Genomic DNA, 25988 nt, shown 5'->3' with positions numbered 1-25988 from the left:
GCGCTGCAGCATTCCAGCGGTGGCGCAGCAGTCTTCCACTCGCCTAGGTGGAGTACCAGCAGTGCTGTAGCCACGGAGACAGAGCACTCTACGTGCCTTGTCAGTGTGGACGGGGAGTGAGCTAGGGCGCCTGGGGCTCCTTTATTGCACTGTAACTTGCAAATGTAGCCAAGCCCTAAATCTGTTTTCTTAGACCTTTGGGGAGACAGAAAACTCACAAGGGTAGATGGGTACTAAGTGTGCTTATTTTCTTGGTTACTTTCTACTGTTAAGCTTGAGGCAAAATTTCTGGTTCTGTGTTAAGGGTTGCATTTTAAATATTTGTCAAGGGCTTCTAGACCTTGGTTTGAAGAACCTTGTTCTGTTTTGTACAAATCAAAATAAATTGTCAGAGAGAGACAGTCATTCTCTTAGGTATCTTGTGCCATTCCCATGAAGGCTAGGATCTTTACTCCCTGGACTGGCTCCTCACAGAATATTCCCCAAATTCAAAGTAGAGTATTGGGGTGATGAGTTGTTAGTGATTGCTGCTGAAGAGCTTTTAAAAAGTTATCCATTGATCCTTTTTATTCAGTGTAAAGCACCAACAAACCAAGAAGTGAATGGGAATATAATAGGTGCTGATTTTTTGCTAGTTTGGAGTGTGTGTGTGTGTGTGTCTTTTTTTTAAATCATATACTGGGACATGTTGTTGGTTGATACTAGCCATTAAAGTACTTGATTTTGAAATGTGTTGCCCTATGAAATGTACTTTGTCCCATGGAAAAAACACACTTCTTTCTGTGTAAACTAATGTAACCTTAAATTGTATTTACTTAATCTGTGAGTCACTTTCATTGATTTAAATAGAGCAGAATTCCAGAAGTACATTTAAAAAAAAGGATTAGAAGTGGTTATTTTGTATTCAAATTGTTCCCTTTTTTCACTAACTTCTAATATGAAAAACTTTTGCTAATCTAGTAACTATTAGAATGTAGATTTAATTATTTTTTCTTAATATATTTTAAAGTGAAAGGTGCCAGATTGACAGCTATGGAAACGAAATATCCTGTCACATAATAGGTACGTATTGGCAGTGCAAGCTTCTCTACACTGTTCAAATATGACACAACCTTCTTGAGGGGTGAAAGGATAGTTCAATCTCTATTTATTCCTTGACTTTTCTGGTAAGTTTGCCAGCAAAGGTGCCAGTTTTGATTCTGATTTTTGTGTTGTGACCAGCTATCCTCCAGGACATAATTGAGACCAATGAGTCATTTTATGTCCACTGACCAGCTTTCAGCAGATAATGACTCAGTCCTATACTTGTTTGAATTTATTCTAAGGACTACTGCCTAATCTGGAGTTCGTGTGTGCAGTGCTGGTCATCCTATCTCAGAAAGGATATTGTAAAATTAGAGGGTGTTCAGGCGAGAGTGAAGAGAATGATTGGGGCAAGCAAAAACTCACCTATGAAGAGAGATTTAAAAGATTGCAATTGTTTATCTTATAAAGAAGACAAATTTGAGGTGGGTCATAATAAAAATATAACGAATGATATGGAGAAGGTAGATTAGGAATTGTTTCAATGCAAGAACAAAGGGACATTAAAAATAAATGGGGTAAATTCAAAACTGAAAAGAGGTCCCCCGCAACCCCCCTTTCAAAATGCATAATGAAACTGTGGGACTTATTGCCACACAATATTGTTGAGGCCAAAAGCTTAGCAAAATTCAAAAAGGATTGAACTTTTATGTAGATGATGATAATCAGAGTTTTTAAAACTGTTGCTTACATAAATTTTGGAAGATATGTTAAACCTCATGCTTCAGGGTTTAAACCAGTCTCCCAACTGTAAGGGATTAGAAGGAGACCTAATGTGGGGTTCAGATTATATTGCATCTGCCTATTTTGGGGTTTTGTGTACCTTCCTCTGAATCACCTGGTGTTGGTCAATGTGAAACAGGTTTTAAAAAACCACTACTGGAAAGAGGTTATAGTTTTGTGCTAGTAGTATTGTTAAATATCAGTAAATACTTGATTCAGTAGTGCTCAGAGGCATCATCCAAGTCACGGTCCTATTTTGCTGGGCACTGTGCAAACATATACTAAATGACAGTCCCTGCCTCAAAGATTTTACATTGTCTGAATCATAAGACCTGTCTATGAAGAGGGGGAAAAAGTGGGTGTGGAAGATGAGGTATCTTACAGCAGAATGTTTTAGCACAGAGTAAAAAGAAAAGGAGTACTAGTGGCACCTTAGAGACTAACCAATTTATTTGAGCATGAGCTTTCGTGAGCTACAGCATCCGATGAAGTGAGCTGTAGCTCATGAAAGCTTATTCTCAAATAATTTGGTTAGTCGCTAAGGTGCCATTAGTACTCGTTTTTTTTGTTTTTTTTTTTTTTTTTGCGAATATAGACTAACACGGCTGCTGGATTTTCTTGCCAGGCTGTATTAGGAGGAGAACATCACCAGACAGACATTTAAATTTGTTTGTTTTAACTAAAACAACAACATTAGGTATTCTGGATTTTTTTCTTCAGCAGCAAACATATAATATTTTAACAAAACAAGCATATGAATTTTTGAATTTAAACATTCAAGTTTTTTAAGAGCAGGTTTGTTTTTCTTAAAATTGTTTAAAATAATTAAATGAAATATTAAAAAAAACAAAAATTATATGGACTACGTCAGCCAGGTCAACATGAGAAACTTAAAATATTGACTTCTGCAGCTACCTCAGTCATCTTCACCTTCATTTTCTGGTTTGTTCATAATCTGGAAAAGAAAAACAAGCTTTCCTGCTTTTGCAGGTCCCGAACGATTTCTCAATTTAGAATGAATTAGTCCAAAGGAAGAGAATATTCTTTCTACACCGTCAGAAGAAGCTACTGCTGTTAAGTGACATTATCACTTTAACAGTCTCTGAATCCAAGTGCTTAAGTGACTTCCACCAGTTCACTGGTGTGATGTTCTTTAAAACATCATCAGCAAGCATATATTTCTTGAATGGTTCACCCTTAGCTCTGAAGTTTATTATAGTTGGCATTATGGAGGGATGATAGATGTCCATGTCATAGGCAACTCCTCTTCTTCAGCAGTTAAGGTTTGACCCTGGTACCAAGTATTGAGAACATTTGCAAGAAAATGATCTGGAGATAATGCTTGTCCCATTTGTTTTTTTAATGCTTGTAATTTAACTCTGTCATTGCATATTTCTCTTTTTAAAATCTCGCTCGGTACCGTCAAAATTTCAACAGCATCAGCAATAAAACAGCTATTTCCCTGCATTTTGTTTAAAGCCTATTTCTGTAGCCTTGGAGTACCCAGCATGTGTTTCAACATTTCTCTTAAGCCAATGTTGAGAACTTTGGCTGTGACAGTGCCATCTATATTTTCACAATTTTGTCACAAACTGTCATCAGATTAGGCCAGTTCTTGATATAGTGCTAAAAACAGTCCCCTACCGAGTTCCATCACACCTCTTGTGGGAGAATTAGCTTGGTTCCTCCCACTTTTTTCAGAGCAGCTGCAAAGTGGTTGTTATGGAAGTATTTTGCAATTTCAACAACATTAGCCTTTATTTCTAGAACACTGAAGTCTTTGGCTAGGAGGTGCATCAAATGAGCACTGCAGCCGTGATGCTGTTAGCTTGGAAATCTCTTCAAATAACTTCTTCTCATCTTGGATACATTTGCAGCATTGTCTGTGACCAAGCTGTGTACTAACATTTGAATTTTTTTTTCCCACGGTTTGTTATAGCTTTTACTGCTGCTACTTGTAAATATTCTGCTGTGTGTGCATTTCCTGATGTATCCATTGTTTCTGTGAGGAAGACATTCCCTTCTTCTGTTGTCACACAAGAACATACAACAGGATCAGTATGGATATTGCTACACCCATCAAAACTCAGGTTAACAATTTCACCCTCTACACCTTTCGCACACTTTCCAATTTCTCTTTCATATACTTTATCTGCTCTGTTGGGTGGACTGTGTCCTGGTCTTAATGACTGAACTATGTTAATGAAGTGTGGGTTCTCAGTCATACGGAAAGGAGAGTTTGTTGCATAAACAAAAACTAGGCAATTTTTGTAATCTGCTAGTTCTTATCACAAACTTATCTATGGTTGTTACTGGATGATGGCGATACTTTTTTTTTTCCCTTTTGCTGCTGGTGATATACTGTGGCTATGTGACATATAGGATATGACTGAAACACTATCATTGGCAGATAGCTCTGAAACTATAGAAAATGGTGATCTTGAAGGTGGATAGTCTTCAGAATCCTGTATGTTGAGGATGGAGTCTCCTAAACAAAATAAGTCCATACAGTTATTTAATTACTCATTTACTCATTACTGCTCATTTAGTATTTAGTTTGTATTCACTGACACTCAATACTACTTTAAAGGTGAAATTGTAAAAAGATCTGCCTATTTCAGCTATTTATTTTTTATCACAACTGCATCTAAAATGATAGTACCATACAGCAACAGCTATATTTTTTGCTCAAACATGAGAATTCAAGAATAGTCCAGAAGGAAGACAGGCAGTCCTTAAGAAAGAAGCATGAAATAAAAAAGTTACCAGCCTGAAGATTCTGCATGTTCAGACATGTTCCTTTCATCATCTTCAACGCAGCTTCCTCCTGAGAAGGAACACTTCTCATGATGTTGTTTCATTTGGGCAACCAGGCCTTGCATTTCTTCGTTGCACTGTTTGCATTTTGCACGCATGCCTGTCTTACCCACAGGTAGAGAAATTTCATTAAAATATTCCCACACTGGGTCTCTCTTACGGCCTGCTGCCATTATAGTTTTTCCCTTCTAGTGAGAGAATGATATGATAGATCTCAGATCAATGAAGGCTGCACTCAGAAAGACCTCAAGACTTCTGGAATATGCTCATACAGTTTGACTTTTGTTTCTACTGCCTGTCCCTCCCTTCTCACATTTATCTCCAGACTTCTTCTCCTCGTTCAGATCTGTTCTGCCCCCAACAATCTTCTGTTCATTGAACTTTTTGAAACTTTGCACTTTTAGAGAGAGGTAAGGGATTGACTCTGTGTACACAAATTTGCAGAGGGACAAAAGGGTTGAGGTCTGTTATTTCTCATCTTTGTTTGTTAGTTTGTTTAAAAACAGGTTTCAGAGTGACAGCCGTGTTAGTCTGTATTCGCAAAAAGAAAAGGAGTACTTGTGGCACCTTAGAGACTAACCAATTTATTTGAGCATAAGCTTTCGCGAGCTACAGCTCACTTCGTTGGATGCATACTGTGGAAAGTGTAGAAGATCTTTTTATATACACACACAGCATGAAAAAATACCTACTCCCACCCCACTCTCCTGCTGCTAATAGCTTATCTAAAGTGATCACTCTCCTTACAATGTGTATGATAATCAAGTTGGGCCATTTCCAGCACAAATCCAGGGTTTAACAAGAACGTCTGGGGGGAGAGAGGGTAGGAAAAAACAAGGGGAAATAGGTTACCTTGCATAATGACTTAGCCACTCCCAGTCTCTATTCAAGCCTAAGTTAATTGTATCAAATTTGCAAATGAATTCCAATTCAACAGTTTCTCACTGGAGTCTGGATTTGAAGGTTTTTTGTCGTAATATCACAACTTTCATGTCTGTAATCGCGTGACCAGAGAGATTCAAGTGTTCTCCGACTGGTTTATGAATGTTATAATTCTTGACATCTGATTTGTGTCCATTTATTCTTTTATGTAGAGACTGTCCAGTTTGACCAATGTACATGGCAGAGGGGCATTGCTGGCACATGATGGCATATATCACATTGGTGGATGTGCAGGTGAACGAGCCTCTGATAGTGTGGCCGTGTACATTGGTCAAACTGGACAGTCTCTATGTAAAAGAATAAATGGACACAAATCAGATGTCAAGAATTATAACATTCATAAACCAGTCGGAGAACACTTCAGTCTCTCTGGTCACGCGGTTACAGGCATGAAAGTTGTGATATTACAACAAAAAAAAGAATTGAACTCAGATACCCAGTCCAGTGCTTTAATCATAAAACCGTCCTCTCTCTGATTTGTAATGAATAGAACTATCTGGAAATATGTATGTAGTACAGATAAATCTTTTCATGTGAAGGATGGGTATCATTATACTGTCTTCCTGATATCTTTACTTTATAAAAACAAAGTGCATATAAAAATCCAGGAATGTGTGCTACACGTACAATGGGGGACTGTTTTGTTCTTTGAATCATGAATCCCTCATATTCCTAGTAACAGGAGTTTTATACCATTTATCTCTTCTCTCCCATCTCTCAAGGATGTCATGCATCGGTTGGAGAACAGATTTTTGGATAGTAAGAAATAACTTAAACTTCAAAAAAAATTGGTTTAAAAAACTATTTACAGAATAAAGTGTGTGTACATATTCTAGGCGGAACTGGTAGAACTATATGTTAAGCTCATCTGATACTTCCTATTATAAGATCCTATTTTCAGTTGCTAAACATGAAATGTTTAGGCTGAAATTTTCCATACTAGGTTTCTGCCTCATGGTGATTATTATTATTTTATTTTTAATTTCAGTAAAAATAGTTCAACTGTTTTTGAGAATAAGGTTAGGGAAAAATATTTTGTCAATGTTAAATTCTAGCAACATACATATAAAAGCTCTAGCACGCCCCGGTTCCAAAGTGTGGACTTGAAATTCCTCAAGACAGTGGTGTTTGTGTTAGGCATGTGTCTTTTGCCATCCCTGAGAAAAACTACCTAAATTTGGCCAATTTATTAGTCTTTGAAAAATCACAGTTCACATATGATCAATAGGGATTTCAAAGCTCCAAAGATTCTGTCCTTGCTGAGCATGCGCAAGCCTCTTGCAGCTCCTAGTTCTGACTAGACTGTACATGCGTTATCTCAGAGAAACTGAGCATGCCTCCTCCAGCCCAGAGTTAAGGGTTGAAGCTCGACTTTCCTAGTAATGGCTGCTAGGACAAGGACAACTGCTCTGGGGCAAGGTGGGGACCAGACACTGGAACTGAGAGCAGGAAGCCAGTCTCATGCACTCTCAATGATGCCCCCTGCTGCCATGGAGACAGTGTGGAGGAGGAAGCTGTCTGATTTGAATGCACTGGGGACAAAAGCCCGATTGAGGGGTGGAAAGGTCAGGTTGGACTGGAACTGGGGAGGGAAAGTGGGATTGGGCCTGGACAAGGAGAAGGAGGCTGGAAGTGGGGAAGGAACCACACTTTATATGACCGTGCTTATCAGATATATAGCGAGAAGGTATGCTTATTAAAAATTTGTTTGCTATATACACAGTGCTTCTATCAGTTTGTGGGAGATTCACTATGCTTAAGATGAAGATTGGATATTATTGGTTCTACTGGCAGTTGCTAACTCTCTCACTCTCTTGGGGTGGTTTTGGTCCTGACTGTGGGAAATCTTATGATGACATGAAAAGCGCTGTTTGTTGTCCCAGGGAAGCAAAATCCTAGAGAGAGGGAGAGAGATTCCCTTCCGCGATGCCCTGTAGGTGCATTAAACTGCGAGCTCAGAGAGCATGAGTTTTACTTCCTGCTTATCTACTGACTGCTGTTGATGCTTCTGTGCACTTCACATCTCTTATTATGAACCTTGGTCTCATAATGCTACCTTGAGAGTAAGTGACCAGTATAAAAGTGTTGTGTGTTTGATGTGATAAATTTCAGAATCCCATAATAGATTCATTTATTTTGCACCTTTGACCTTTTTGCTTACTGACTGCCCACTAATTCACCCATCCAGGACGACTCCTAAACTTCTGAGCAGCTTCAAGTACATTTAAAAAAAAAAAAAAAAAGTTACTATAGAAAATGTTTGTTGCTTTCTCCCAAGGTGTAGAGTTCTCACCTCAAACTTACAGCAGATTGAGACAATATTCAGTGTATATTTTGACCTGCAGAGTCAGAAACGGGACCCTTATGCCATCCAAAAGGAGGAATTTCTAGTTCCTAAACTGAACCCTACAAAATTCTGAGATACTGAGCTTTAAAGCTTGGGACACTTACGTATAGAAAAATCACTTTACTATAGGTCACTTTTTCAGGTGTTTTCCATTTCCATTTTAATTTCTCTCTCATTCTGCGGCCTGTACAATGGGGTTTATAGCAACTAAAGTACCTGGTTTTCCAAATGCAGGAATACAAAAAGTAGTCTCAATAAAGATAGGTTTCAGAGTAGCAGCCGTGTTAGTCTGTATCCGCAAAAAGAAAAGGAGGACTTGTGGCACCTTAGAAACTAACACATTTATTTGAGCATAAGCTTTTGTGAGCTACAGCTCACTTTAAGGTGCCACAAGTCCTCCTTTTCTTTTTTCAGTAAATATAGTTTCTGTAACAAGGATCTCGTAGAGGGCTTAGTATGATATAAAGATTTTATGAACTCTCATTTAAGATCACCTTTCCATAGGGTTGCCAACTCTGACTGAAGCTATTCTGGGAGATTCCCCCCCTCTCTTCTCCTCCCCCCCCCCCCCCCGACATGATGTAATGTCATTTTCTTAAGATAGCATATTAAAATATCTCGGATTGCTTTCAATAGTCACTAGGAGATGGATGCCAATTCTGGGAGACTGCAGGCCAATTCTGGAGGGTTAGCAACCATACCTTCACAACTCACTTGTGCCATAACTAATGTCTATTAAAATAATTATAGCACAATCACCAAGTCAATCTTTTGGCAACAATAGTTTCAGCATTTTGAGATGCAACTTCTCTCTAGAAGGTCTAAAATAAAAATGACATTTTTAGCTTTTTTTATGACATGCATTTATATTAATCTACAGTTTAGTGCAGTGGTTTTCAGTCAGGAGTATGTGCACTCCTCAGGGTACACAGAGGTCTTCCAGGGGGTACATCAACTCGAGATATTTACGTAGTTTTATAACAGGCTACATAAAAAGCACAAGCAAAATCAGTACAAACTAAAATTTCAGACAGACAATGACTTGTTTATACTGCTCTATATACTACACACTGAAATGTATGTACAATATTTATATTCCAGTTGATTTATTTTATAATTATATGGTAAATATGAGAAAGTAGGCAATTTTTCAGTAGTAATGTGCTGTGACACTTTTTTGTATTTTTAGGTCTGATTTTGTAAGCAAGTAGATTATAATTGAGGGGAAACTTGGGGGTACGCAAGACAAATCAGACTCCTGAAAAGTGTACAGTAGTCTGGAAAGTTTCAGAGCCATCCTTTTTGTGTATAGTACAATTGTACTTGTGTAGTTTAGAATATATTTTTACTGGGTTGTGACCAAGAAGCATGGGTTTCATTAAAATCGTGTTTCAGTGTGTAAGTTGATTGGTTGTCTCACCAGCCCAGAAAAGAATCAGTGCCACATCTGAGTTTGGTCTCGGGTCCTTGCCTCGGTACATAATTTATTGGTCAGACACAAACCTCAGGAGCTAACAAAAACAATAATTCCATTAACGAAAGCATGCTTCAGTCCCCAGAGACCGTTCCCTTGCCCTGGCTCAGTATTGGAAGGAGGACATACAGTCCCCTGCTGAATCATATCACAAGGGTAGCCCTTAACCCTTTTCTGGTTATTTCACTCTGTCATATGTTGTTAATTAAAGGGATAAGAGTAAAGTGATAACTAGTGATGTGCAGACATTAAAAAAGTTTTGAGGCTTTGTTGGGTTAAGCTTCCATACTGCCTGATCTATTTGGCCCTCTGATACTTTCCCTTATCTTTGTCTGAGAAGCCAATCTCATCCAGTCCCTTTTCAAGAGGCAGTTTGAGCAATCCTTTACCTTGCAGTATCCCTTTGCACCTTGTGCAACTATAGAGTCTCATCTATAGATCATTGAATCAATAGGGTGTGGGGGTCATTATATTGAGTTTGGGCTTTGGATCAGGTTCTTGAGCAGCAATATTCCTTTCTGTAGGCAGGAAGGGATCCTGATTGCATTACAAGCATGGACCACCTGTGAGATGCAAGTTGTGAAGTTGCAGGAAAAGTTAGAGTGCCTCTCATTTTGAAAGAATCTGGGGGTAGCCACGTTAGTCTGTATCAGTTGCATCTGAAGAAGTGGTTTTTTTACCCACGAAAGCTTATGCCCAAATAAATGTTAGTATTTAAGGTGCCACTGGACTCCTTGTTCTTCATTTGAAATGAGAGATATGACTGAGGTCAAGTGGCAGATTTATTAGGTCCTTACACTTATCTGCTCCCATCAATGTGGGGGTGAGAGGCATTATAGGAATTCCTTCTCCCCAACCCTCCCATCACCAAACCTACATATTCCTAAGATCTTGTCTACACTACATGTAGCATGTGAGTAGCTAAAGGCTGCAGTAAAAAGCAGGCTGTGTCCACATTTGCTGCAGTGTGCTACATGTGGCACTGAAAAGTTCCAGCAGGGGGAAGACAGCAGGGGAAAGGCAGCAGCTTCTCACTGCTGGAACCTTTTATTGTGGTGGCCGGCGGGGGCAGGCTCTGGCAGGGGAAAGCCTTTCCTCACTGCCTTCCTGTCTTTCACTGTCATGGGGGAAGGCTCCGGAAGCTGGGAGGCAGTGGGACACTATGCTGTTAAACATAGCAGTGTAGATATGGGAAGCATTCCTTGGGCATGTGCCCTAAATGTAAAGGGAAGGGTAAACCCCTTTAAAATCCCTCCTGGCCAGAGGAAAAATCCTCTCACCTGTAAACAGTTAAGAAGCTAAAGGTAACCTCGCTGGCACCTGACCAAAATGACCAATGAGGAGACAAGATACTTTCAAAAGCTGGGAGGAGGAAGAGAAACAAAGGGTCTGTGTCTGTCGGTATGCTGCTTTTGCCGGGGATAGACCAGGAATGGAGTCTTAGTAAGTAATCTAGCTAGGTATGTGTTAGATTATGATTTCTTTAAATGGCTGAGAAAAGAATTGTGCTGAATAGAATGACTATTTCTGTCTGTCTCTTTTTTGTAACTTAAGATTTTGTCTAGAGGGATTCTCTATGTTTTGAATCTAATTACCCTGTAAGGTATCTACCATCCTGATTTTATAGGGGTGATTCCTTTACTTCTATTTACTTCTATTTCTATTAAAAGTCTTCTTGTAAGAAAACTGAATGCTTTTTCATTGTTCTCAGATCCAAGGGTTTGGGTCTGTGGTCACCTATGCAAATTGGTGAGGATTTTTACCAAACCTTTCCCAGGAAGAGGGGTGCAAGGGTTGGGAGGATTTTGGAGGGAAAGACGTGTCCAAACTACGTTTCCCAGTAAACCCAGTTAGAGTTTGGTGGTGGCAGTGGATATTCCAAGGACAAAGGATAAAATTAATTTGTACCTTGGGGAAGTTTTAACCTAAACTGGTAAAAGTAAGCTTAGGAGATTTTCATGCAGGTCCCCACATCTGTACCCTAGAGTTCAGAGTGGGGGAGGAACCTTGACAGCATGTTTTTTTTCTTCTTCTGTAAATCTACTTTCTCTGTCCTTTCCCCCTCCTTCTACAGTCTTCTCAACTTCTTTGCCACAGAATAAGTACTAGGAGCAATAGAAGTGTGAAAATCTAGTGTGTCCAAAGTTTTGTCTCCTCTCCTCCTCAAAGCACAAAGGATCTCAGTTGGCTAGAAGGACAGAGGAACTCTGCTTCGATAATTTTCAATCCTCCTTATCGATTGCTTTCTCTTTCAATTGAGAACTGTTGATGGGCACAAAGGAATGTTAAGCTGCTGGAATGCACTGTTGCTTGTACTTCAAATTCTTGTCATATTTCTGGTTGTGATTTAGTTTTTCTTGGTATTGATGACCGAGTTGATTTTTGGATTAGAATTGACCTCTGTGGACACTAACGGTCTTATAGTACTCAAAGTTGCTTTCTTTTTTAATTTTTAAATACATATTCTTGTTTACATAAGAGAAATTTTCTTATGTACCAATCGTGCAATATTGTACAGATTTTATTGAAATCTGTTTGCTAAATGCTGAAATTTGTGTTGACCATAATACATTATACACACCTTTGACTAATCTCGTATTACATTGCACAAAGTACCAGTACAGATCATATTTCTCTACTTTTCGCACATCCTATCAACATTTTTCTTATACTAATTTACAAACAGATTCGGAGTAAAATTTATTTTTATGATCATTATGTGTAGATTTAGGAAGCCAGCTGCTACAGTAATGGATGCAGAATAAATATGTAGATATCGGTAGAACCATAGAACCCCAAATTATCCCTATTTTGATTGCATAACTTTTTAGGGCTAATCTCTATATTATAGTATCATAACACAGTAAATTGCTTGCCTTTCTCCTTAAATTACTGTTCCTTATGATCATGCTCTTTACTGCAGAAGTTACCTTCTAGGGCAGCAATCCCTTTGTTAGTGCAGAAACCTAGGCTTTTGTCTAGAAACGCAGTCACCACCTCGTCGTTTGCCTTAGCATCTAACTTGAGCATGCTCACTGAAAACAGTTAATCTTTTGCCTGTCTCTTTTAATCTCTGCTCTCAACCTGGAAAAATTTTAACTGTTTTTATTAGGCATATTCCATCGGTGAGTAGGCCAAAGCCTAAAGCAAAATGGATTTCTTGGGCAGCCCCCTCTCTTCAACATAAGAAACTGAACCATGGACTCCCAGTCTCTCTGAGACTATGGCTACACTGGCACAGCTCACAAATATGTTTCTCTCCATCCATAATCATGAAGTTTCTACCTTACCATACTGTTTTGTGGGTTTTTGTTTTCACCTCCTATGGTAATGTATTTTGGATGCAGCTTCTGATAGGCCAAAGGCTGCATATTTTGCAATAAAAATATAATATGTACAAATATGAAAGGCAAAGTTTGAAATAAGTCCTGGTTTGGGATAATTTAAATAATACAAATCACTTAAATTGCATAATGTTTTGTAGTGCAGCAAAACTCTGGTATCTGTCTTAGACATTTCCATATCATCGTCATATCTAAGTGCGGCTTCAGTATGATTGAACTGTGAGGTGTTGTCCATAGGAGACTTTATAGTGGATCCTGTTCTTTGCATGCCTCAGAATTCAAGGGTGATCTGGTGATGGTCTTGAGAGAGCAGATATGTCAGTTACTAGGCTAGCTGCACTGTGTCCTCTTTCTGGGTTCTCTGAGTGTATCCTCTTGGGAATTAAACTTCATGCCTTTACCTATCGTGGTATTTTGCAGCTCTCCCACTCTTAGACTGGGACTTGGGCTACAGTTTCCTGTGTATCTACCATTCTTAACCTGCAGGTCCCACTGTAGCACAGGCACCTGCGGTTCTTCCCTTCGGGAGTCTATAACCAGTGGTGTACAGTGTCCAGAAAGTCTTCTTAAAACCAACAAATTGTTAAAACAAACAGTAAGAATGGGGGGGAGGAGAGGGGAAAAGGAAGGCCGAGCCCTGGCAGGTGCCTCCTGCACGGCTGAAGCTGCGAGCCACGCAGGTGCGTCCTGTGCAACTGAAGCCCCAAGCCCTGGCAGGTATGCGTCATCTCTCAAACTTCTGAAGATTTTTGTATGCAGCTCAGAAGGTCAGTAAATTTGGCCAGCCCTGCTATATGTTGTCTCCTACAGTTCATTCAGTGTGTGAGTTTGCAAAGAGCAGGTCTGTACTTATGCTGCATTCTAATGAAGCTATGTGTTTGAGGAATTCTGCTGAGTTATGTTGAATTTGTATGTACAGATAAATTGGATAGAATCATACTGTTTCAAAATACTTGACTTTTTAAATGTTTCACTTGTAGAAAATTGAAAAGGCTGTAATTAATTATATTAGGAATATTCACACAATATTAGTGAATTTACTTCATTTCAGTTGCTGTATAATGCAGACCAAAATCATATGCTACTTGCTAAACTTTGTAATAGCCACTTTAACTAAATTTATACAGGCAAGAATAATTGAAACTAGAATGAAAACGTTTATTTACTTGTAGTTGGAGTCAAACAATGGGGTGTCTGGTTTAGTTTGAAATCTAGCACTACTGTACATCTCTGCAAGCCCTATGACCCAAATTTCAAGTGCCACTCCATGAATGTGAACGTTAAATATGTAGGCATATTCTCTACAAAATCTGTATTTTTGTATCCGAATAGCTATTTCTTTGTGGAACCCGGCCCCCCACCCCCAGTTCTGCTGGTGTATTAATGGAAGTCTGGTGAAAACATTGTCCTCTTAGTTCTCTATATTGGATAAACTAGTAAAACATTTATTAGCAGCAATGAAACCAAAATATATTTCATGCTGAATTATATTCTATATTGCTAGGCATTGGGGATGGAGATGTAGAGTACACATTGGATCCTTTGGGGGGAATATTTTTTGGTTCTGCATGGAAAAGCAATGTAGGTATAAATACGAGTCTGCTTGTAAAATAGCTACCTTATTTTTAAATATTTTTGCAGGTGGAATAGTTGTTTGTTGTTTTTTCAGAGGTGTGCTTATTACATTTCATGACAAAAATGGTCATGTAAAGCATTTGTAGAAAGGAAGATCTAAGCGATGTATCTATGTAAGAACAGATTTGTTTCAAATCTAACTCAATATTTAATGCAAAAAAAAAAAGTGAAATTTGTGAATTTATACTTCAAGGAACCAACTAGTTAAAGAATGGTCCAGCCTTATTAGATATCAGTGGGACTTGAAACTCAAACCTAGAATAGACTGCAATTCCTGCATTTTCCTATAAGTAACCATTCAGACAGCTTTATAATTTCCCCACTATTCATTTGTGCACCAACAAATTCTAGTTGAATCAACATCTGTTTTTCAAAGAAAGGAAATCTAACCCTCTCTTCTAATTTCCCGCATTTGTCATTTAAACAAATATCAATGAAGGATTCAACAAAATGCTGTTTTCAGCCAAAACAATACATAAAATACTGTGTGCTTGTTTTATTCTCATTCTAACACCAAGTCCTCCCTCCAGTGGTTGCTGTTACATTTTTTTTTTAACTTTTGTCGAAAAGAATTGGTAAATTTTATTTATATATACAATTTTTTGAAAGCAGAATTCAAAGCAGAGTTCTCTTGTGCTTCTAGGTTGGCAGGTAATCACCTGGGTTTTCTATTCTTTCCTCAGTGGTAGGCTCATCACCTAGTAGATGAACCCAGTCTGAACCTGTAGGAGCAAAGTACCCAGAGTTCTGTCTTTCACCTAACTTTTGCTTATGGCATTACCCTAGTGTTGGTTTTACATTGGTTTACCTGACTTATTTTTAAATTTAAAAAATTCACTCCATGTTCAAAGATGACAAATTTTATTTGTTTTCTGACTAGTAACAATTGTTCAGGGCCTTGTCCACAACCTGTAATTGTGTAAACTAACTTGTCAAAATATGGTTACAAATTGTTGTTTTAAGTGTGGTCTGGGAGAACAAAGTACTAGGCATCACAAGCTGCAGTGTCTAATGTTGTTTCTTTGAAATGTGTTGTCACATTGATCAGGTGTTCTGGTTTCTAACATTTCTTAGATGTTAATTAAAATGATTTTTTCCAAATGCCGTAATGGTATTTACATAGAGTGTGGTGTCACCATTGCTTTGCACATACAAATGCACATATTAATGAATGACAGGAATTTATATTCCATGAACTCACTTGGTAGTCTCTTTGCAAGCGTTGGAAAAACAATGAGGCCCGATATTTCTGATTGTTGATTTAGACATTTCCTCCTTTACATTATCTTGGTTGGGTAAGATATGTTCCAGGAAATTTAAAAATTTCTCTACTTAGTTTTATTATTATTTAAGCTTCTGTTATGAGTGCAGCATTATTTTTATCTAGTAAAAATGTAAGTTTGCTTGAACATGCAGATTTTGTTAGTCTTGTTTAGATTAATCATGTTGAAATGTGTTAGAATTGGAGAAGTCCAGAATCTGAGTTGGGGTCCTGGATAAAAGATGAGGTGAATTTGGGGAGCCTTAAGTTTAGAGGCACTGGAAGTGTGCCCCCATTGCACTGTAGTAGAGTTTGTGCAGTTTTCTTTGTTCTGACACATAAGAATGTTCTCCCACAGGTCATACTTGCTTAATGAATTACTGGACCTAATATCAGTTTTTATAATTTATGTACTCTTTAGCTGACAAACAACGGCCTTTGAAATTGTTGTATGTGATTTTTTCCCTTTAAACCAGAAGATATAACAAAACATGTTACCTAGATACTATTTTTTTCTCTAAGACCATGAGTGCATGTTATCCATAGTACTCTAAATCTGCTAAAACAGAACATATGGCAGCTTTTATGCTATTTAAATAAAATTAACCCTCTTAACCTTCCAACATTGGTTTGCTTATTAAATATCCCTGTTAACTAGTTAGTTTCACAGTGACCTACCAAAACTGAAAGGAAATTATCTTGGGGTTCCTGCTTATAGATGTAAGTCTGAGGGAGTCAGGACTGTATTAGACTTGATCCCATTAGTTTTTGGAGGGAAGATTAGCAAACCTATATTGGAAACTGTTCCAAATTGCTACAAAAATGTGGTTCATGCAAACACAGCCATGATAAGATGTATTGTGGAGAAGGATAAATCAAATGGATGGCGATGGAAATTTGTAACCAAGAATCCAAAAAGCTTAAGGGGAGAGGGGAAGGGAGGGAGGGGTTCAATGCTCCCACAGTCCTTTATTTAAAAAAAATCAAGCTGAGTTGCTATGTTGGTATTCTTCCTAATGTCACATTCATGTGGACGGAAAAAGGTCAGAGTCGAGTGTTTGAGGTCCTCGGCTGAAAATGGAAAAATATAATTATCTTTTGCTGCTAATGATCTCTCATGCTAAATAAATCTAGGAATACGTGTGACTGTACACTTATTCTTTATAAATTCCTGATACTGTGTAAACAGGGCATACAAGAAATATTCCTGTGTTCTTTGTTTTGGAATGGTGACTTGATAAAGATTACACATGACATGTTGGTTATAGTTTTATTAATACATAGTGGATGCTCTGGATTGTAGAAAGCAAGAAGTTATGATGATTGATTTGTGTAGTTCTCAGAACAAAATTGCAGAAAGAGATGTTTTGAATATACTTTAAGTTCTAACCATTTCTTGTAAATCCTTATTTAAACAGTTGTGGTTATCAAGAGCTATGAAACATGTCCAATTCACATCAGTAAAAACCTTCTGCCACTTTATTCTCTGTAACCTAACTCCCATCAGAAAATTAATGTCAAATAAACCATGTCAAGTGCACATATTAATGTATTTTTTCACACAACGCCCAGTCAACCTGTGGAATTCCTGGCCGAAGTATGTTGTAAAGGCCAAGACTATAATAGGGTTCAAAAAAGACGTAGATAAGTTCATGGAGGATAGGTCTGTCAACGGCTATTAGCCCGGATGAATAGGGATGGTGTTCCTAGTCTCTGTTTGCCAGAAGCTGGGAATGGATGACAGGGACTGGATCACTTGCTTCTATTCATTTCCTCTGGGGCACCTGGCATTGGCCACTGTCAGAAGACAGGATACTAGGCTAGATGGACCTTTTGGTCTGACCCAGTATGGCCATTCTTATGTTCTAATATGTATCAAATATATTGAACTACTTGTTGGCTGCATTTTTTAATAGTGTTTACCTTTGGTCATGGAGACTTATAATTCTGAGTTTTTATTAGAAAAACTAAATTGGGAATTTATAATATTCTTGATTTAGATATACCAGCTGTGCCACAACAAGGAAAACAACTTGGAGGTAAAAATGTAATAGAATGAGTAAGAGCAATAGACCGTTCCAAGAGTAACAGCAGTTTGTGTTGTCACTGCTTAGGTTACAACTACATTGTGATGAGTGATGTACTAAGCAGCTTTCTAAATCTTCATGGGGATACTCAGAAAAATTAATCTGATTTAACTAAGGGTGTGAATTCAAGTGGATTAGTTAAACCACATTAAACTCCTATGTGAACACGTCTATTCCAAATTAAAATGGCCTTAATTTGGTTTATCTTAGTTCACATTGGAATTCACTAAAGTCAGGCCATTTAAATTATAAGAGCATCTACATCGGGGCTTAATGCGGTTTAACTAATCCACTTTAAATTCACACTTTTAGTTAATTTGGATTAATTTTTCTGAGTGTTGCTGTGTCTTAAACTAGATTGCTGTAATGTAACTCTAGTCACTGTATGTAAATGTAGCAAAACTTAATCCTATGTAGGTATAGTAAGGACAATAAATGGTAACTGCAGTTTTAATGTGGGAATAATCTAATTGGATTGGGGGTTGCTGTTTGTCGTTTATGCTTTTAGTTTATATCTTCCATTTCTTACATTGATCTCCAATAATTACAAACCATATGTAATTTGGAAGAGCAACAGGTTCACACTTCTAACCTCCTACTGGAATAGCTATAACGGAACATCAGTTAGATTCTAATGAACTAATCTTTACCATTACCACTATGAAATGGAATTCTTCACCAATCATCGCAAGGGGGCTTATATAGGCACCACACTATTTTTCTTAATTTTTTATGAGGTAGTTAAATTTTTAAGTATGCTGTTTCTGTTGGTGGATTAATAATGGCATTGGTGATATCTCAAGGCAAGGCTAAAAGTCAACTTTGACTTTATCTTTTGAATAGTATATCAAATGTGTTAAATTTCTTTCCAGCAGAAAACTTTTATTTTTGAAGTCATTTATATATTTATAAATTTACCAGTTTATATTTGAATGGTATGCATAATAACATGATATCTAGTTAAGCAGAAATCAATGAACTGGCTAGTTCCTAACTTTGATTATTGATTTTTAGCTCATCCTGTGAAGATTGATGTCCTTTTCCTTCATCACTTTAATTTTGTTGACAATTTGGATAAAAATGGCACAACTCCAGCAGGGAGGCCCAGATGAAAAAGAAAAAACTACTGCACTAAAAGGTATAAACTTCTTTGGTTTCTTTTTATATTTATATGTATGTATAGATATAAATTATTTCAGAGACATTTATTTAAAATTAAGGAAAGGGAAATAGAAATAGGATTCCTTTGTTGTAGCTGTGGTTTAGGATCCTGCGACTTACCAAAATGGATTAGACTGGTGGTCCAATATCCTGTCTCTAACAGTGTCCAGTATCAGTTGTTTCAGAGGAAGGCACAAGAAAACTGAACTTCGTGGTCAGTAGTGAAATAACCTGTTTATAAGTTTGTTTGCAGAAATTATCCTTCAAGAAGACAATTCATGTAATGTAGTGTTCTTATTTTTCAGGAGCCATTGGGGAGGAATATTATGTCAACTTTATGCTACTGATGTTTTATTGCTGAATAGCTATTTACAGTATTAAAAACCTCTTTCAGTACACAGTGTTATGAAATATATTTATAAGGCACTGATCCAAGTGAACCAGCTGTACAATTATAGACTCGTGTGTATTTCAACAAAATAAATAGAAGTAGGAATAGGATCTAAATGGTTTAATGGATAAAATACTTTTTGTTCAGGGCTAATTAACTGTAGTCCTCTTCTAGATAGTATTTTTCAAGTCTGGCGGTATCTAGGGTAGTTTAGTCCCACAACTCATTTGACAAAAAGGATGGATTTCTGGAGATTTGACATAATTTCTGTTGCACTGGGGGTAATCTCACATTGCAAGTGCTTGCATTATACCATTATTATCTAAATTCTCCTCTACAAAGGAAACAAAAGTACATTTTGAAACACCAATATTAAAATTGGATGTCTACAAATGCATTGGCAGAAATTTACCTTTTATGAAATGATTATTCTAGAGTAGACACTTCTGTTATAAGCTTGAGCTTTTGAGATCTTTCAGTATAACTAAGTTCTCTTGCTGTTGCTCAGTATAAAGGTGCATTTTTGGGGAAAGGTTTGGTGAAATTCCATCTTGTCATTTATCAGAGATGATAGTATTTTTGACAGTTAAAAAATGTACAGGTAATTATTTTCTCCAATCAGAAAACTAAAGCTTGTCTTCAAACTTATCATTGACTTAATCTTAATTAAAGAAATGTGTCTTGGAATATTCCAAATAATGAAGTTATCAGTGTTAGAAAGTTGTATACTTCGCATGGTTTAGTGAATAGATATTCAGTCTTAGACTATCTCCTGCTGGTCATCAAACTTAATCTCTAGTGAACCAACATGGTTCCAGAGTCAAGGTCCTCTGCCTACAATGATTAACCAGAGCTCCCAAAAGCTGTCATCTAAGGACAGTTAACAGTAGTACCTCAGCTAATCTTAGCTATGTCAAGGGTATCTAGGAAGAGAGTAATCATCTAGGTAGCAAGAACCCAGGCCAAGTGGGGTTTTGTAGATTACTACTGTGAGTTGCACTTGCCACCAATAAGAAGCTAGTCCTGAATATGGAACAATGTAATGTGCTCCATGTGGCCCACACTGTTAAGAACTGTGCTGTGCTTTTCTGCACTTACTGAAATATCTGTGTAGGCTACTTGGAGGGTAGCTCCAAGTAGAGCAAATTACAGAAGTGTGAGAACTGTCATGGAGATCAATTCTGAGAGAAATGGACACAACTTCCTAGTAGGAAGTTAACTAGTACGATTAACTCAAAAAAAATTTAATCGCGATTAAAAAAATGAATCACAATTTATCGCACTGTTAAACAATAGAATACCAATTGAACTTAAATATTTTTGGATGTTTTTCTACATTTTTGAATACCTTGATTTCTGTTATAACACAGAATGCAAAGTGTACAGTGCTCACTTAGTATTATTTTATTACAAATATTTGCACTGTAAAAATGATAAACAAAATAAATAGTATTTTTCAGTTCACACCATACAAGTACTGTAGAGCAATCTCTTTATTGTGAAACTGTAACTTACAAATGTCGATTTTTTTTGTTACATAACTGCCTCAAAAACAAAACAATGTAAAACTTTAGAGCCTACAAGTCCACTCAGTCCTACTTATTGTTCAGCCAATCGCTAAGACAAACAAGTTTGCTTACATTGTGGGAGATAGTGCTGCCTGCTTCTTTTTACAATGTCCATGAGAACAGGCATTTGCATGACACTTTTATAGCCAGGTTGCAAGGTAGTTACATGCCAGATATTTTAAACATTCGTATGCCCCTTCATGCTTTGGCCACCATTCCAGAGGACATGCTTCTATGCTGATGATGCTCGTTTTTTTTTTTTAAAAAAAAGTTAATTAAATTTGTGACTGAACTCCTTAGGAAGAGAATTATGTCTCCTGCTCTGTTTTACCTGCGTTCTGCCATATATTTCATGTTACAGCAGTCTCGGATGATGATCCAGCACATCCTTTTTTCAAGAACACTTTCATAGCAGATTTGACAAAATTCAAAGAAGGTACCAATGTGAGATTTCTAAAAATAGCTACAGCACTCAACTCTAGGGTTAAGAGTAAAGTGTTGTCCAAAATCTCAGAGGGACGAGGTGTGAAGCATGGTTTCAGAAGTCTTAAAAGAGCAACACTCAGATATGGAAACTATAGAACCCGAACCACCTAAAAAGAAAATCAACCCTCTGCTGGTGGCATCTGACTCAGATGATGAAAATGAACATGTGTTAGTCCACTGAGCTTTGGATCATTATCGAGCAGAACCCACCATCAGCATGGATGCATGTTCTTTGGAATGGTGGTTGAAGCCTGAAGGGACATATGAATCTTTAGCGCATCTGACACGTAAATATATTACAACGCTGGCTACAACAGTGTCATGCAAATGTCTTTTCTCACTTTCAGGTGAGCTGGGAAGTGGCCAGCATTATCTCCTGCCAATTGTAACCAAACTTGTTTGTCTGAGTGATTGGCTAAAGTAGGACTGAGTGGCTGTGTAGGCTCTAAAGTTTTATATTGTTTTATTTTTGAATGCAGTTATTTTTTGTACGTAATTCTTCATTTGTAAGTTCAACTTTCAGGATAAAGAGATTGCACTATCGTACTTGTATTAGGTGAATTGAAAAATACTATTTTGTTTTTTTTCAGTGCAAATATTTGTAATAAATATAAAGTGAGCACTGTACACGTCGTATTCTGAGTTGTAATTGAAATCAATATATTTGAAAATGTAGAAAATATATAAAAAAATTCTATTATTTAACAGCACAGTTAATCATGTGATTGTGATTAATTTTTTTTCATTGTGTGATTAATCCTGATTAATTTTTTTCATCGCTTGACAGCCCTACTTCCGAGCTAACTACAGTTGGCTCTCTTGGACACTGCTGCAACCTGGTGCTGTAAAAGCAGAGAAGGATTTTTAAAAAACAAAACTAAAAGCATCCTTTTTTGACAAAGGACCTCTTCTACTTCCTCTCCAACCTTTCCGCAGTATAAGAAGCAGAAAGAACTCATGCCAAATTTTTCAGACACTTTACTTCACTAACCAATATAATCTTCCACCTCAGCTGAGCTAAAATAAACTCCCTTGAGTCTGCATTACCCAGATCTGGGATAGAAGAGAGATAGAGATGAGTTGTTGGCATGCTGTTACCCAAAACATCTCCCAGTCTTCTCTAGTGGTCTTACAGTTACTCAGGGCTCTTTTTCACTACCAGGGAGATCGACGCTGTTGCAAATGATGCAGCAGGTGTCAATTTAGCAGGTCTAGTGAAGACCCTCTAAATCGGTGACAGAGCGCTCTCTGGTACTCCAGCTCCCTGAGAAGAGTAAGGTAAGTCAACTGGCGAGCGTCTCCCATTGATGCAGTGCAGTGAAGATACCTTGGTTATTCATGTAGCTGGAGTAGTGTAACTTAAGTTGACTTACCCCGGTAGTGAAGATAAACCTCAGATACTACAATCTAGGTAGACAGGCATTGAACCTTGTGGAACCCCACAAGATGTCCTTTGGGAGTGGATAAAAAATTGTCCACCGTTACTGAGTGGGATCTCTCAGAAAGAGAGGACTAGACATAGTTAATTATACCCATCCTAACAAAGCATTAAATAAAACATTTTTGTCAGATATGCTTGTTAAAATAAACCAGGCATACTATGCTGTGTTTTCCTTTTTAGATTTATTGTCCAGAATAGACTTGGATGAACTGATGAAAAAAGATGAGCCACCACTTGAGTTTCCCGATACTCTTGAAGGATTTGAGTATGCCTTTAATGAAAGTAAGTAGAATGTGCTTTGTGGAGATTCTACTTAGAAATTGTATAATATTAATAGATTGTTAGAAAATGGATTATACCTTGTAAAACCTTGCTAGAATTTCATAGTTTTTTGTTAAAAAATATAATTTTATCCTTAAATATAACTGTTACACTGTTTGGAGTGGCTCATGACCATGAGTGCCTACCTCGGAGCGGACTGTCAAAAACAGGGCGAACACCTCAAACTGGTGGTGTGTCCTATAATTAGATTTTACCAAGACAGTAACAAATATGAATTCCTCGATCACTATAACAGTCTTACCATGGAATCACAGATAGACAGAGTCTAACTGGACTCAGACAAACTGGACTTAGTGATAAATAGTCACTTACACCAAAAAACACACCACATTCAGGTTGTTTCCAGTCATTTATCCCAGATCAGTTGGTACCCTAGATCTTGCACCAAAGCCACAACGTGTAGCCAATCCTGTAATAAACTGTGACATTTTATTAACTAGGAAAAAGAAATGACACACAGTTATTTACAGGTTAAAGCAAGCAAACAAATACACACAAGTGAGTTACTATCTAAATCCTAAGAGTGACATAGTTGTTTGATCAAAGTATCTTTCGGGGAGACTCAGGAGCCAACCCCGGGGATCTTTGGCTTCAGTTTAGAATCTCTGGCCATTCAGAGTTCAGGGATTTTTATTTCTTTCCCCCAGAGCTCAAGATGATGGGACAAGTTCACATGCACGTCCTCTCTTCATGGGTGTGGGGGGAGCAATAAACAAAGTAATTTCCACAATGGTGGTTCTGGTATCTATGGGCCTTATTCTGTTGAGCAGGAGATAACACCTCCTGTGGCAAACTAGTATTTCACACTTGGTAATGTTTCTCTCCTGACTGTCCGGGTTTACCATTTCAGAGCAAACATTTCTACATTTACAGACCATACATTTAAATATTACCTGATAACATGGGATATAGATATTATAAGTGAGATTAATGCATGCAGCAACATACAAGAATTTCATAGGCTAAACACTAAATACAGTCTTATAAGACTAATACCTATTTTGAGCAAAACCAACATACAGGTGACCTGATCTGGTTTCTGGCTATGATGTTGTCAGTTCTTAGCTAATGCCTGCAGATTGGGCAAGAGGTGGCATCTGGCCTACCAGCATCACAATAATGCTTTTGGAAATCTAGCTAAGTAATTTCAAATTTTGTAGATTTGTCAAACACTTCTTGGTCCAACACGTTGTTCCATCATTTAGATTTGTACATGATATACCTATGTAGATTGTTCCAACTTCCTTTCTTTCAATATGAAATATTTGATATAAAAATTCTAAAAATTATTTCTAAAGGTATTTATTTTTAACGTTTAAAATTAAATCGGTTTCCTTGCCACTAGTAATATTTTACTTAGACTCAATTTACTCGTTGATGGAGAAAACTATTATTATTAATAATTTAGATAGCAATTTATGCATTTGAGTTAAACTTGAAAATTCCATGTCTGCTGATGGGAATATAGTTCTTCAGAAGGGAATGCTCTGGGATAACAGGATAAATCTCTGAATTAATAATGGGACGCTGTCTTTTACTATAGGTCACAAGTGTGAATCTAGGCTACGTTAGTAGAGACCACAAGTTACCACCATCTGTTTGGTGATGTATGTTAAATAAGTTGGTGGCTTTTATAATTGTCTAATATCTACATTATAAAATCCATCATCACAGTTGGTACCCATATTATCAATCTCAGATGAGAAATGGAGGCTAAAGAAATATCAGATTCCCAGAAGGGGTCCCTACAAAATTGTTTGAAACCTGTAGTAGGGCAGACTGGGAAGTTTACACTCCTATTGCCATGCAGTGCCTGTTCTGTGAATAGAGAACTTTAGTTTCTAATGCTGTCGATTTTACACCTTCCACTTTTAAAGGGGTGGGGGGGAAAGCTTTCCTTTAAATGATAGTAATTTATGCAACACTTAGCTTTTTAATATCCTGATGGCTTTCAAAGGAAGGTACTTAGAGACTAAAAGTGTCATGAAAGTGATGCTCTTTCTTTGATGGGAGGGGTTAACACTGTCACTTTTCAGTTTTTTTTTTTTAAGATACGTACAGCCTCTACTATTGTCTGTCTGCTCTACTGACTTCAGAGTTAATGGTGCACATGTGGTTTCTAAAAGGAGAGGGGCTGAAATCTGAGTGGGGAGGGATGATTTAGAATTATATTATTAAAAGTTCCTTCACTAATGTAATAGCCTGAGTGACTTCCTTAGGGAGTAACAAACACTACAGCATATGCTTCTGGTTAAGGTATTGCCAGAGAGGGATATGTTTTGCTCTGATATTTATAATTTTTATGTCATAATCTGTATGTTTCTATTTATGAAGAAGTAAGTAAGTTGTTTTATTTTCTGCTTTGTAGAATTTGAGAAGATGGGAGTTTCCAAACGTTTTAGGAATATTTGAAAATAAACTACAGTTCTTACTAGATATTTGCTATGATTCCTTAGGGAGAGAGGAACTTCATCAGTAACCTGCTTTAAAACAAGCTATACTGAATAGTAACTAGCTAAGAAGGAACAACTGAGCCTAGAAATTTAAAATATGTAGAAGTCTTAGAGTATGGTGATTCCATGAAGAGTGGGATATTGGGACCTGAGATATTGGATATGAACTTGGGAAGGAACATTTCCCTGGAGGTTAGTAATCGGAAAATATACTGAAACTGAGGTAATGGCAGGGCTGAGAGAGTCAAACCTCTTCTATTATTAAATGAGCAGGTTTATAGGCAGGTACACTGAAGACAACAGAAAGCTCTCATATGTTTTGTTTGCAGCTTCAGGAGTTTTCAAAACTAATCTTACTCCTTTTAAATAACATTTTCACGCACAGAATTCTTTATCAAAGCTTAGAATTCACAAGGAGATATCAGCTGAGTTA

General features: G+C 37.4%; 1 protein-coding gene across 9 annotated transcripts in view; it reads left to right on the top strand.

The window, feature by feature from the left end:
• Nucleotides 1-25988, top strand: part of ARB2A (ARB2 cotranscriptional regulator A) — a 377086-nt gene that overhangs the window by 10774 nt on the left and 340324 nt on the right. For 7 of the 9 annotated variants that reach the window (XM_073344477.1, XM_073344483.1, XM_073344479.1 and 4 more), the window contains exons 2-3: nucleotides 18728-18851; nucleotides 22941-23042. In XM_073344477.1, coding sequence (XP_073200578.1) covers nucleotides 18746-18851; nucleotides 22941-23042 — 208 coding nt within the window. In that variant the 5' untranslated portion in view covers nucleotides 18728-18745. Of the gene's footprint in view, nucleotides 1-1009; nucleotides 1063-18727; nucleotides 18852-22940; nucleotides 23043-25988 lie in introns of those variants that run through there. The other 2 variants (XM_073344476.1, XM_073344484.1) reach the window with 2 other exon arrangements.

The sequence above is a fragment of the Lepidochelys kempii genome, chromosome 5, assembly GCF_965140265.1.
Source record: "Lepidochelys kempii isolate rLepKem1 chromosome 5, rLepKem1.hap2, whole genome shotgun sequence".
Classification (NCBI taxonomy): domain Eukaryota; kingdom Metazoa; phylum Chordata; order Testudines; family Cheloniidae; genus Lepidochelys; species Lepidochelys kempii.
Note: the sequence above shows the minus strand (reverse complement) of the source record. Positions and strands in the feature narration are given on the sequence as shown.